Raw genomic sequence first — 15,136 nt, 5'->3', positions numbered from 1 at the left:
CAATCATGAACAGGTGCACGCTGTACGGGTAAATGTAAATAGTAATATACATGTATATGTCCAAATGATTAGACCAAAAGGGGTGGGGAAAAAAGGTGGAAAGGTGCTAAATGCAGCTATGACAATAAAAAAAGGCTTTCAGGTTCCTTCACCTGAGCCAGGGTTCACACCTACTTACAGGTATCAACTTCTCCGCCTGCATCACAGGCAATGGATATGTATACATATCACATCGGCATCAAGTCCCCAAACCAGATCTCACATGACCTTTTTGTCTGCATAATTTTCCAGATAGATGACCGTGATTTCTTGCATGACTGAAATCAATTTCCATGGAAGTTGTACATGTACTCCACCGCAGAGTGGCAGCAAAATGCACAACATAAACGTACCATAATTTTCGGAATATAAGCCACGACTTATACGTTGATTCTCGCATTGAAACGTATCTCTGCAGCTTACATTGTATATGGCAGTTTATATGGCAAACTTTAAAGGATAAAAATCAGTCGCAAAAGCCGCGGCCTGGCCATGGGTGCCACGTGTACCATGTGCAAGTGGTACAGTCATGTTTTCCTTGGTTGCTCTTTACATCTGATAACTAAAACCTCCGAGAATAAATAAAAATCAGAGTTATTAACGGAATTCCCCTAGTCATGGAGTCACATAACATGTACATGTACATGAAATACGTGCGTATTCTTAAACTTCACTTGCTCTGCTGTGACAACATTTTTTTTGTGGTTATCTTCCCGCTTTTTATTCAATCTCATGGTATATTTTTGCAGACATAGTCACTTTAAGATTTTTTTATTGTTGTAACCTAAAGATTTCCTTCTACCGTTTAACAAAAATCAACCGCTTCAATGGTATACCTTCGCGTGGCTGATCTCCCGACTTTTCGCCAATCGTGCTTAGCCTGATATGCCACAGAAATTCATTTTTTCTTCACTTCGGTTTTTCTGATGACTATACTTTCTGTGGTCAAGTGGTTATCGGAACAAGTCAGCTATTGGACTGTCCATGCCATGAATGCGTCTGCAGTAGCAGTCAGGCTAGCCTGAAACTGCGCGATTGCGGTGGTGCATGCAGTGCGCGTGTGCCATGCTGCAGGAAGCATGCACGCAACACAAGCAGTTCCAGTGTGATGACTCGAGCCAAGGTCTTGCAGTGGATTTAAATTTCCATTTGGCTGTTGATTATTTTTTCAAAATATTCACTTGTGGTAATTTTACCACCAACACTGGCCAACCTACATGTACATGTATATGTACATGTATACAGGTACATATATGCCTGTGATGCAACCACAGCATACACCCTTTCCCCCCGAAGGGGTGGTATTTTTCATATCGGTAATGGGTTTGTAGGCTTTTTAATATCGGCACACACAGTCAATGTTATCCCGTCACATTAACTCTCAACCGCCAATCCCCAGTCCAGTACTTTTTTATTTTGCAACACCCTGGGCTGTTGTTTCAGCATCACTAGATCTATGCCCCAACTACGCGTTTTAAAATGGAAATGGTATCTCATTCACTTCATCCGATATTTGCAGACACATCTGTTTGTTGGAGGGTACATAAAAGTTACGGATCAAAGCGATTCCCACTACACTCATCTACTGTTCAGCTGGAAAGAATTTTGATACATTCATTTTCAGCAAAATCACCTCACACACTTGATGTTTATGCATCACTGGACACTTCAGAATTCAGCATGCAAGCTCGTTTCACATGGAATTTTAAATGTTATTGTCCAAGAACGCTGACACCAAAAATGGACTAAGGTATCTGTATGCACCAGTGACACCTTCATGTGATAATTGTCATCCTAAAGGCATCCTCAACGGCCATGATCCGCTTATCATTATCTAATCATTGTTAACATCCTTTTCCTGAACCAATCACGCAAGTTACACCAGTAAAATAATTGGCTATATGGAGGCACAGGGGATGTTTTCTCACACCAAGAACAGCGTTACAGCTTTGGGGCAGGGGAAAGGATTTGATCAATGCCATGTTTGATTATTTTTAGCCCAGGCCCATTAAGGCAAGCCCCTATGCACGCCAAAGACTTGCAAGTGAATTGATCAATGTCTCAATTCACTGCAAATAACTTTGCTTTTAAGGGACATGCGTGAAAAAACATTCTAGGGACAAAATCTTTGCTCAAACCAAAATAAAACCTTTGTGGAATGAAGCTACTAGTATTTTGGACACCGAAATCTGAATAGGATTATCCCAACGTGCAGGTATGTACACAGTGCAAATATACGACTTGGACACCTGACCGTTAATTCTACATGCAAAATTGGACTCTTCCCTTGCAAATGCCAGATTTGGTAAGTCCTGATTGCACAGACCTTGGCAAATTATCATTTAGTTAGCCCTTTGCCACATGTACATGTACATATATATACACTTACCACAGCCCTTCAATGTTTAAATGTAAGCAAAAGGTCTAATTCAGAATCAATCACAAAACACAGTATTATTCAATACAGAAGCATGAGCATAGTGACTTGCACATTTTAAAACAGGATGAAACTACAAAAAAAAAGGATGAACAGTTAGTGAGCAGTGTTTTCCAAAGTTTTCGATGCGGGAAGTACCAGTATACACTATACGTATGGTGTGTGACTCAGGATGCCGGTCATGCATAGCACAACACAGTAACAACATGTGGGTTTTATTTGGCAACATGGGTTTAAGTAAACTCTTCCATTGCACTACAGGATGCCAAACCTCTCTGGTTACAGAGAGGTAAAACCATAATGAAGGTTACTTGAGCTTATGGGAGGGAACACTTGAATTTGAAATTTTAGCAAGTTTTAAAATTAGAACTTGAATATGGTTTTAATTTTTTCATTTAGGGACTACTTATATGTTAATTCAATACACAGTCTCATTGCATTGAGAAACATACATGTACATGTACCAAGGCGTGCAAGATTCAAAAAGGGAAATCACAGGAATTATTTGCTTCAAAATTATAAATGATACTTATCAAATCATGCAAGATGTTTTCGAAACCTCATAAGTCATTACGTATCTTCATACATGTATCTGTTCAACAGAGCTGTTCTGGATGAATCCAGTGACATTACACCTGACATTCTGGACAGCCAGTTTTAGAATGATGGGTTTGGTCCCATAGGGAAACGCTGTTGTGCACCTCTTGGGTACAAATGGGCTCTAAAAGCCTAAATGTTCCTTTTGTCCAGAGCCCAGGAGAGTCTGCGATCAAGCCACAACTACAGTCATGCTGAATGCAAGGAGACTATGCATGTACAGTCACCATCGCACCTTTACGATTCAGATTAAGAATGCTTGCAAAAACCTAGTCAAACACTTCCCACAGCATCCAGTTCACAGCAGCCAGCATTCGTTCGAAATCCTATTACCGTACATGAACTTAATTGCCTGTGAATATTGGACATTCCTCACATTCTCAACTTGTAAAAAGATAAATTTCTAGTTCAACCAACGGGCATCTTTCCTTCCCCTCCTCTGGTTTTGTCCCCCAAACCACACCCACAAAAGGGAACACAACAACTCACTGGTGAGGGTACGTGATTTTAGAAGTACCGGTTCAAATCCCAGCAGTCGCTCCATCCAACGACCCTGAAAAAGAACTTCAGGGGGCTTCAGGAAACGTTGAAAATTGACCTAATTGGTGACCCCTTGACCCGAGTTCCACAGAAAGCAGCAGTCGACGGGTCACAGGGACCTTGTCCTCGATTCCCCATGATGCACCACTTCCTAATGAGGAAAAGCCCCATTTCATTTTGAGAGACAAGATGGTCGGTGTGAAGAGACAAGAAAGCAGGAACAGATTATAGCTCGGTAATTGTTCAATAATGGTCTTCTGAGCTATTTTCACCTCATGTTCATGCAGCTTAAGCATGACTTACGAAAGACTGTCGAGATGTTTAATAATGGGGCATGATAGTTTAAGGACTGTCTCCACAGAAAGCTAAAGGGAAACACTGAATTAAATTTAAAATACAGCAAAAAGGAGGAAACAATTATGCGAAGCCTTTATAGAGTACCAAAGCTAATGTCATGTGCATAACTATTTGTGTAAAAGGCAATTGCGCGGAAACCAGCATGTGAACCAACACGTGCAAGTACTGCATTTGTTTTGCACTACACTCTGGTTCAAAATGGCGTCAAGCTTCAGTATTCTAAATGATCAGATTTAGACATGGGCCGTTTTCCAAAACTCAACTTCAGCTCCGTCTCAGGCTTTAACTGTTTTTGAACTAGCTGACTTTGAAGCTGTAAGCGCAGTAATTAGTCTAATAGTGCCACAAAACATCAAATAAGATGCAAGAGAGCCAAAAATTACAGCAATCCAATAAGCCATTTTAGTTAAATTTTAATTAAATCTGGTACACTGCGCTCTTTAAATTCATGTGAACATAACAGCTTGAATATTCCATACTAAAACCACTGTTGCAATACCTCATGATTCGTGGCAAGCTTTAGTTATATAAGAGACGACTTGCAACAATACACTGTTTTCAATGGATAAGAACGGCACAAAGGAACCTGTCCCTTCCAGAGATGGCGGCCGCTATGCAAAAGCTTGCCCTGAATCACGAGGTATAGCAACAGTGCCTTTAGTCTGGCATGTCTGGGGAATTCAAATTGTTACGTTCCTGTGCAATCAGATAACACAGTGTACCAGATTTTATCCAGATTTAACTCGCAAGTGGCTTATTTAATTTAAATGCTTCAGGCCCACAATCGGGGATTGGTTTTGGGAACGAAGCCTTAAACGGAGACGAAGTTCAGTATTGGAAAATGGCCATGGTCTCATCTCTTAGTTCACAGCAAGCTACGAGGGGGTGAGAGGTCCAGAGAGATTCTGGCTGCAGATCGTACCGCTACTCCGCTAGTGCTCGAGTTAAACTTGGACCAAGTCTCCACATTTAGACTTGCAGTGAGCCTGACTCACTTCCTCGAAGGAAACCCCCTCAAAAAGCTGCGAACAAGACGGGCAGACCCCGACATCCGTTTAAAATCTCTCACTGCTGCTCAGTGCAATCATGCGATCACGCTACTTTTGAAACGTGAAGGTTTGTGAAGCAGAAGAGCGTATCTCACATCACTGATGAGATCTTTCTACAGATACTGAGGGTTAGGTTCCACGGTCAGTAGACCTTGTGTGCAAAGGTACTCAATACACCTGTACATGTGCATAATTAACAGAACTTTCATTTTACTTACACAGCCAAGTGGGGATGGAAGGACATTCTCCTCAGCTTAATGATTAGTAAGTCTTTCTCAAAACTAATGTAAATGTTTCAAAATGTGCCCAATATTCTTGTCTTACGAGAACGGCTGATGCATAGGAATCTCACAAACACAGTAACAATCACAGCCTGTCAAAGAACCAGTCCACATGTACAGGTACCTCCTAAACAAAACCCCTGGTCACAACTGAAAGCCTACAAGCACCACTGCAGTTCAGCACACAACTGTGTGCTTGATGGGGGATCATGGCACTAATTTGCAAGCCACTCCAGATTCTCTGCAGTACCTGTATGGCTGATCTGAGGGTTTAATGAAGAGGGTAATCATAACCACAGAGCCTGCAAACCAACAGATACACAGGAGGTCAGCCCACCAGATATACATGTACCATACCGGGCAGAATTTTAGCCGACATGCAAACATGCTTAGCGTGTCAGCATGTATCAAGTCAAACAGACACGAAAAGGACTTAACTGCAAACACGAAACATGCTGAACCCTGCATAACAGAGAACACCGTCGATCCTATGAGTTTAATATTCCAAGCTCACATTTGAGAAAACGTTTTGTAGTAGTTAAACACATACAGTGGACTACTGGCCAGTTAATCACTGAAATTTGACATTTTCCAGATGTAATCCAACTGAACAACTTTTGCGATCCAAAACAAAAAAAAAATGGTTGTGATAGTGATACATATTTCGGTACATCCAAGGCAGTCATCTTGCCAGCGAGGCACTACGCGTATGTGATCTTACTTATTTAGTGCACTGTAATACAGTGTACATTGTACAAGTACATGTATGTGCGCGTACACGAACACACGAAGCTAAAGCGACGGCTCTGTGTGTGCAGTGGTTCACTACACGTTGTTGGTCACCTTTGCGGTCTGCACTCACAAGCACTGCCAAGATAATGAGGTCCAGGGTCAGGCTTATCGTGCTTTGGTAAAAACAGCAAAGTGTGCACTGAACAGCGTGTCAGGTTCACTGATCGTGTTAGCGCGTCAGCTTAAATTCTGACCTTTACTGTATGTTATCTGTTTGTGTGGTCAGCAGCCAATTTCACCATACTTGGGGAGTCACCCCCATGAAGACGAACAGAGCATACTGTTCAGAACGTCGTCGAGTGTTCACCATCAGTTCTTCTTAGAACCACACACTCATAGAAGAAATTCCTCCTTGTACATGGTACAACCGCAAGCCTAACCTAATTTAGAACTCGGCGTAGCTTTGCACTACGAGTAAGCCTTGTGCCACAAATTAGTGACACAGCTGCGCAACACATTTACGGTCAATTTCCCAAAAAGTTGCAATATTTTTAATAATATGATATTTCTTGGACAAGGACAATCACAGCTTTTGTGACATCTGTTCCTATTCAGTGTTTACAGCAGTTGTTAAATTTGCTCTGCCAACCATTAGGAAAATATTTTCATCTTTTCTTCATCGGAACTGGGCAGTAAATCTCAAAACTTCTCTCCCAGCCCACAAGCTATTTGTTACTGCCAAAGAACTTTCACCCCTATAGCTATTAATATGACTGGATTGAAAAAGATTTGTCACAAAATGTGCAGGCATCAATTTCATGAGTTAAAAGAAAAAGATGAGCAACCAACTCTCCATTATGCGACAGTCACTGCTGACAAACATGTAGCTAAATTATTATACCCAGCAAGAAATGAGACCGAGGGGTACCCCCCAACATGTCCAGTCCCTGTACACATTCCAGGCTATTGTTACTTAACACATGCCCCCAAGATGTCTGAAAAGAATTCCCCAGATTCCTGCCAGACAATGACCAACACAAAGCAGGGGGGGTTCTCTCCGTCTCATACCTTGCTGCATATGTAAATTATGGACTGGCTAATTACAGCTCTGAATACCTATGTGAAGGTTAAATCATGCTACAAGTATTACACCCAGACCACTTCAACCAGCATCACACTGAATGGCCTCCAGAAAGGGATAGAGTCCCAAGAAGGTTCTCTGAATAACAATGTACACAAGATAATAGCCTACTGCTGGAAAGGGTATTGAGGTTTCCAAGGGCTTTCAATTTCCAGAGGACAGAAGGTATTACATAACTAACATAAGGCTCCTGCAGACAAACACAATGAACCCTTTCAATGCTAAGGCAGCATTGAGACAATGCACACTACGTTAACGCCTCCACAGCACACCAGCAATGAGTAGGGCAGTTGCTTTGAAAGGCAAGGAGCCTTTGTAACATTGCTGGGATATGGATTAGGTATATGTACCTGGTACACAGTACATACATTATAAGTGAATGCATCTAGTCCACTCATGCTGTTTGGCAGGAAAAGCATACATGACTTGAAATTCTCAATCTGCTCGATTTTTGCTGAATTAGACAAGCCCCTGAGATTTCTCCTACCAGGTTTTTCCAACAGATCTGAAGTCAATCTTGAAAAATCCAACAGGCTAATTAGTGTCCAAGTAAATTACTGTAACTTCAAATTTGAAAATGAGCCTTCCAAAGTGGGGAAGTGAAGTTGACGGTGATACGTACTGGGAAAACAAGCTTAAGTAGCCAGAAATTCCATCTGAGCTTGATTTTGCTTACAGGTGGAGCAGCTCAGCAAAGACTTTGACAAAGCAGTGGGCCAAATTTGATTTCAAAAGCAAACTGGGAATAAATAGCGAACTTAGGGACTCTGCCTCAACTTCAAAAAACAGTGGTAAAGGTTTGATTTCAGAAGTGAAAATATGCAAGAGAGCTGAGAGAAATGTTAACTCAGACTTGAGTTCAAGTCTACACCTGACCTATATGTAGTTCCCCCAGGTGTTCAACTGTCCTCCGTATCTGCACCAGTGACTTTTTTTGTCTGCTTCTTCAAATGGTAAGTAGTGAAGAGGGATTCAGGTTCGGCGATGGGGATTGTTCACATGATTCATGGTATGTGGCAGTGGGAGAGCTCTATTGTGTCCTCTTTTGTACTGTAGCAATCTTAGAAAATCCTTTCAGATTTTCAGAAGGGATGCAGTGGGTACAATATCCCAGGGCAATAAAGCTTTTGTATTACGTTTTGGTAAATTGTAGGGGTCCCCATTTGCCATATAGCATGCAGGGTACTGATTATTGTTTGATAGTACATGTACCATATCCCGAACGCAGCCAAAATACAACTGTAATCCTAGAACTGCACTGAAAACATGGCGTCCATGCTTGTTATTGATTTGACTGATTGATTATCCAACGGGTGCAAATGATGCAAAGGGCACTCCACTGTTGGTCTGGTTTCATTTCAACTGACACTTTTCTATCAGCATAATTCATGATACTTGTGACAGGTTGTAAGTGCTTGGAATAGATTGAAGGGTTCCATGCAAATGTGAATGGGGGACACAGCCACTCAGTGATTGATTTGCCTTAATGACGAAATCAAGAGGCAATAATGCATTCATTATTGCTTTCATAGAAACCGGACTCCAGCATGGACCATAAGGTATGCAAAGTGAAAGTTAGTTCAACATTAGGACAATTTCATAATCAAAACTGCAGATCTACATTCAAAAGAACCATTTCCACAGCAATGTATAACTGACCTTTGTGTTTCAGTAAGTCTGCGTGTGCATCAGGAACCTAAGGCTCACTGAAATGAAACCATAAATTCTTTTTCCCCCCCCCATAAAAACCAATGATCGTTCTGCTTCTAAAAATAAAAGCAGGCAACAGCATCACACCATTAGTCGGCAAAATCATCCCCCGAGTTAAACGTACATACATGAAGGCCTACCTACCAAACCTGCCCAGCAAAGTTACATGTACACTGTACATAAACATGTAGTAATCATATTCAATGCCATTCTGTGAGACATGTATTTGATGTACACAAACATCCAGCCAGGTGACTATGCCATGAACAGGTGGAATCAAGAGCTTCCGTTGGTTTCAATGGCATAGAGGTGACAGTTGGTGTCTCAGTTCGGTCCATTTTCAGGGTTCAAACCTGAACTGGTCACTCTACTGTGAACACATAGAGTGAGACAAGTGCACCTTGTGGGGCCCCATAATTAATTGCAACTTAGTTCTGGTGGCCCCACCATGAACCAGGGCAGCATGACTGTGACAAGCTCCAGCGTGACCTCCATGTCATCTACAAGTGAGTCAAAAATCAGCCATTTCCTTCTAGGCAAGACTGATTCATCAATCTTTTTAAGGGGACCTCCCTGCCGCGTCCCCCTTTTGCCAAAGCGGAGAAAATTGAATTGTCATGTAAAGCAGGAGCAAAGCTGACTTCTTACAGAGACTCTCCATTAGCAGAATCTTACATACTTTTATAATTACATGTACATATATGGAAGTCTTTAGTTTAGACAGGGAATTTTTCAGGATTTCATTTCACTCAAAGTTTGTAGGATGCTTTTATTACAGAAAATTAGGCAGACAAGTCAAGCATGAAAAAAAGTTCTTTCCTCGCTGCCAAACGCATGCTCTGAAATCATTCCCCACACCACAGTCAAGGTAGCACAAGTTTCAATTAATCACAAATTTTATCTGGAACATGTCAGACCCTGTAAGCTATCATTGTCATCTTTTTTTAAAAAACTCTCCCACATCAATGCCACTGTTTTTCAGCTATGCTAATGTCTACTACACATGTATATCCAGGCAAATTTGCTTGACAAGAACAGCAGTTTTCAGATCTCCCCAGCAATAGCTGATGCTCAAGAGACACACGGCATGTTCAAAATTAGAACGCTTCTGCTGAAGGTACAACACTGTACACCCACTAATAAATTTTTTCATTCCTGATGCAGGTTGAAAGGAAATGTGTCATCAGCGTGCAGGCTCTGCACAGATCAGCCGAGCCTGCAAAGCACGTGTAATCATCCCCAAGGAGGAAGTTCAGAAGCATTTCAACCGACTCTCTCTCTATTCTAATCTACGAATCCAAATGTGCAACGCTCAGTACTCTTACGATTGATACTCTTTGCGGGCATCCATCTTTTGAGGGTAAATTTATCAAAAATTAGGACACTGGAAACATGCACAAGCAGTAAAGGAACTAGCAAATTACAAGTCAGCAACCTGTCCAACAAAAAATCAAGCACTGCATCAAATGAGACCAACTGCTCGCTTCAGAAAAGTTGGATCTGGTACCCAATCTATGGTACATCCATGAATTCCTTTACAAAGCTACGCCATCGTACATGTACATGTACTTCAAAATATCTTTTCACAGCTGGATGAATGCATTAAATATAAAAGGATTTGTTTCAAGTTTTTAAAAGTCATTTTCTCATCCTAAGCCATGCAAACCTGGAGCGTTCTATCTGAACAATGTGTGAACTTTGCACACCCAATTTTTAAATCATTTTAAAAACCCTGGGCATGAAGATTCAGCGTCTCACTTGTGAATGAACTTTGCTCATACTGTACAAATACACACACACACTGACCCTCATCCTTTCATGGAGTCAACAGATACAACAATCACACCCTGATAGGGACAGGTCCCTTAAACTCGTCAAGTCAATATGTGCTTGAGATAAAGGTGCCAAGAAATGACCTGCTCATTTGACGGAGTTAAAAGTTTAAAGTGATCACAGACCATGCATGGGATCGCCACGCTTTGATCACTACAGTAATTATTCAAACTGCCTTGCAGGTGATATGAAAAATATTACACCAAAATTGTAGCATTCATGACTGTAATTAGGGACGAGGGTTAGCAGACTTCGGACTACTACGCTGTTCAGTTTCTCTATAACCCCCTAGGCTCTTGCACTAGAAAGCATACTGAACTTCAAAAAATCCAACAGGATCATGTACTTGTCTATGTACTTGTACATGCAGGTTACTGTACCAAACCTGATAAACTCCAACAGAATGAGCCCGTTGGAGTTTGAGTGATATGGTATGGATGGGTCTATGCAGTATAGGATGACTTGCACTGAACAGTACCAAACCTGACCAAAGTAAGCACAGTCCAACAATTGGTACAGCAAGCCAGACACTGCACACAGTGACCCGTGTGTGTCCCAACTCACACAGAATCCAACACCATCTCCCTGGGCCTTTCATCCCAAGTCTCACAAAATTCAAAAAGTTCCTCAGGTACAGTACCAAACCTGCCAAAACCTCACAAAACTTACTGTTGGAGTATGGCAGGTTTTGGGCAGTTAGGGTTAGTAAAAAAAAATGTGCTTTGCAAACCCTTAACTGCTGAAATTGTGAACACCAACAAGGCTAATAAATGACAATGTAATGACAAAATGTCATGTAATGTCAAAATATTTTTCAAGAGCTTACACGAGGTCAAGTAAAAAATTTGTTTAGCATTCAGGTTTTTCAAAATTTCGGGGCATATGCACAATTCACAGCCATAGCAATACGTGACGTGTTTGAAAGTTCTGGAGATTGCATGTCACCAACAGAGTAAAATGTCACTTCAGAAGTTCCAACTTGCAAGTATAAACTTAATCTTCCTATCAATCAGTTGACAATTCTGCTGTTTTTGAAAAACTTTTTAAAAAATGAAGCTGCCCCAAAAAAGATGTGAGGATGCTAAACATTATTTTCAAAGTTTGCCCAATATTGTAAATAAATTATTTAAGCATGAAAATGGTTGCAGAATCTGTTGACGGTTGTTGATGAAAAATAATGGTAGGTCTGGCATGACCCCCTGTGTCAGTGTGTGTCAGCAATGCCACTCCTACTGCCTTGGGCCAGGAGCCTATGTTCAGCTCAGGGCCAGTTTGCCTTTCAATTTTCAATCAAGTTTTCATGTTTAATATGATTGATTTCAGTTTTCCAGCGTCAGGATTATCCCCTCAAAAAACAAGTTAGTTACATCCTGTCTGGATTCCACATCCCTCATAACATACCCCTCATTTTAACGAGTGAAACAAATCCGGCTTTGGGCAACCTCGATCCCATACATGTACAATGTAGTTGTAGGTATGCTCTTGCCACGCCATGCTCGTTCCCACCGTGCGTTGCACGATCTAACCCCTGGTGTTGTATAATTTAACTAACCCACTAGCCTATTCGAGATATTACGCCTTTATTTGGTGTGTTTACGCATGATATAGATTTACATGTGCATGACATGCACGAGAGTGGGCATGAGCATGCAGCATTTTGAAATACGCCCGCGATTTACTTTACATTTAGGCAGCCTAGCCTATACTCATTCTGAATAGCCAGTCACTGTGTCAGCGTCATTTTCGTATTCTACACGACCAGGGGCTAGTGAAGGAACGCGCACCCAGCCCATGGAGTCGAGGTTGGGCTTAGGGTTTAGCCTATGACCCGGACCTGACTATATGTAGTGCAGCGCTTGCCAAAAAATCATTGACATCAATGATTGAATACTACTACAACGCCTACTCTGGTGCGTGCAGAAAGCACACGTGAAGTCATCGAGCAAAAAAATATGCAGACCGGCAAACGCCAATTTTACCATGAAAATAAGCACCAAAAGAGACAAATGGTACATATTCCGATTGACAAATACAAAATTTACAAGAAACTTGCTTGATATGGGGCACAAATTTCTCGTTTTTCGCAAAATTAATGAACATTTCTTACCTCACCGTCTTTTTCGTACCGCACCGACATCTTGTTCGCCGCGAAAGAGCAGCAACTGGCGCAGGCGTGTAGTATGTACTATCACGTGACAAATTGGAGGAGACTATTTTTAAGTAGGTACGTAAGTAAGTAAAGTGTGAATTGATAAAGTTAATGTACGAAGTCAAACGGTTTGCGACAACAGTCACAAATTTTTGCGACGAGTGTCGTCGTCTGTAATTTCAATATTTCCCTGATTCACCGTGTTTGTACTGTAGTTCTTTTTTTTCCCGGGATGTTACTATGAGGACGAATGGTCACGTTTCCTGGAACGTAAAACATGGGATGAAAATACCCGATCTGATGACTGTGAAAGATCCTGTCAGTCGACGCACGGAGAATGACGGGAATCGATGCGTGTCAAACTTTTGTTTAATTAATAATTTTTGTTTCCCTTTCCTTTTTATTTGTTTGTTTTGTTATTGTTATTTTCAGATTTTTGGGTCAGCTCAAAATCCACTTTAACGACCCCCCCGATCGAAAAGGATATTCCCTATGAGAACGAATGGTACGGTCGAACCTTCTCTTTGACGTCATGGAAATCTTTCGGGCTTGCGGCTTGCTCTCCCCCCCCCCCCCCCCCATTCATTAGTCGTACATATTACGTGGCCTACATTACACTGCAAAATCGGACAGAAACAGCGCCGCCTAGTGACTCTAAACTGAGGAGAGATCGGCCTCCTGGCTTCCCTTTGGAAATTCAAGATTATGGCCAGAAGTTTTCTTTTCAATTTTAAAGGGGGGAGCCACGCGAATTTTTACTATTCGCCCTTCACCGAAAACGCCCACAAAATAGGAGTAAAACTATGGGCTCAGCTCTCAGCCCCCGTCGATCCTCTGTGCAAAATAAGCCCCCCGAGTTGGAAGTTTTTGTGAGCCAAATACGCCCAGTTGCCGACACCAGAACTGAAGTCCCAAATTCGTGATTTGTGAAAATCTGTGATCGCTCCCAATGATGGCACCTCTTTTTGTAAAATTCCAATGGGATCACAAAATTGAACTCGCGCGTAGAAATCTACCCACTTAGTGGAATGCACCTAGAAGGGGAGGATGTGGCAGTCAGCGACGTAGCTAGGATTTTACCTGAGGGGCACAAAGGGGCACTAGCATATAATGGGGGCACCATGCCAGCTTCAGTGGTGTGGCTTTTGGGGGCAAGTTTTTTTTAGCATTGTTCAATATTCATTCATCTATTCTCGGGGGGGGGGGGCTAGAGGGCACCGAAATTTGTGGGGGGCACGTGCCCCCCAGGTAGTGCCAGTACATCAACGCGACGAATTTCGAGCAGCGTGCATTTTAGTGTGAAACTTTTAGCTTCACAGAAATATAAGTCTTAATGAGTGCACCAAAAACTCTTCCATAATTACTGGGGAAGGATGGGTGGACGTTCAGTGTCATCATTTAAAAAATGAGATTTCAGATCTTTCGTGAAGGATATCATCAGTATCAAAAGCCACAATGAAAAGAAATACCGCATTATCTTTTGTGGCGATCTGGCCGTGGTGCCTGCCCCCCACGCGGCTGGTGCTAAAAATAAGCCTTTTTATGATTAATATTTTTGTTTGCTTTCAAATTAACTCGAAAATTGCTGTTATTGTGATAAAAAGAAAGCAGACCAGAAAATATTGATAGTTAAACTGAAACTAATGATCATTTGCCATTGTGTTTTTTAAAGAGGCATGAGGCCCGTAAAAACAGTTTGGATTTTTCAAATAAACAGGGGAGGGATGTTTTGTGTACATGTATCCTAATGAAGGCTCCTTTTATTAACGAATGTGCACATATTGGTTAGTGACACACAAAAACACGGCTATATAACATCGCAAGCTGTCAAGATTTGAAGGGAAAGTGTGGACTTTGTGTAGGAATTTCGAAAAAGGAAACGCGGGTTATTTGAGCCCATCCCACAGCTGGGGCCGATTCCGCTCCCCCCCCCCCCCCCGAGCCCGGCTGTACCTCGCTTGTGTTTGTTGTTGCTTTGGGGGGGGGGTTGGTTTCGTTTGGTTTTGAAACATAGAAACACCACTTATCATTACAAACGTGTTTGAACTCAATGCAACGGTTTTGTTACGGTCACTAGTTCAGAGCTATGTGAACAATAATTATGGTCGATTCAAACCCAATGCGCGTTTGGAAAGGGTGGACAGATTTCGTGCACAGTGATTGGTCAAGGCGTTGCTAACCTATAGAGGTGCACTATTGTGAATCGCCCGTATTTGAGCGTTGCAGTGCAGTGGGATACATTATATTCTATACCGTGCACGATGTGGGGCC

General features: G+C 41.8%; 1 protein-coding gene across 1 annotated transcript in view; it reads right to left on the bottom strand.

The window, feature by feature from the left end:
• The window catches only part of LOC110976714 (sodium/potassium-transporting ATPase subunit alpha-like), a 53,013-nt gene extending 40,033 nt beyond the window's left edge, over positions 1-12,980 (bottom strand). The window contains exon 1 of the mRNA XM_087141895.1: positions 12,824-12,980. Coding sequence (XP_086998021.1) covers positions 12,824-12,853 — 30 coding nt within the window. The 5' untranslated portion in view covers positions 12,854-12,980. The remainder of the gene's footprint in view (positions 1-12,823) is intronic.
• Between the last annotated feature and the right edge of the window lie 2,156 nt (positions 12,981-15,136).

The sequence above is a fragment of the Acanthaster planci genome, linkage group LG10, assembly GCF_054643075.1.
Source record: "Acanthaster planci isolate LZ-2023a linkage group LG10, COTS_SCS, whole genome shotgun sequence".
Lineage (NCBI taxonomy): Eukaryota > Metazoa > Echinodermata > Asteroidea > Valvatida > Acanthasteridae > Acanthaster > Acanthaster planci.
This window is presented reverse-complemented; position numbering and strand designations above follow the sequence as displayed.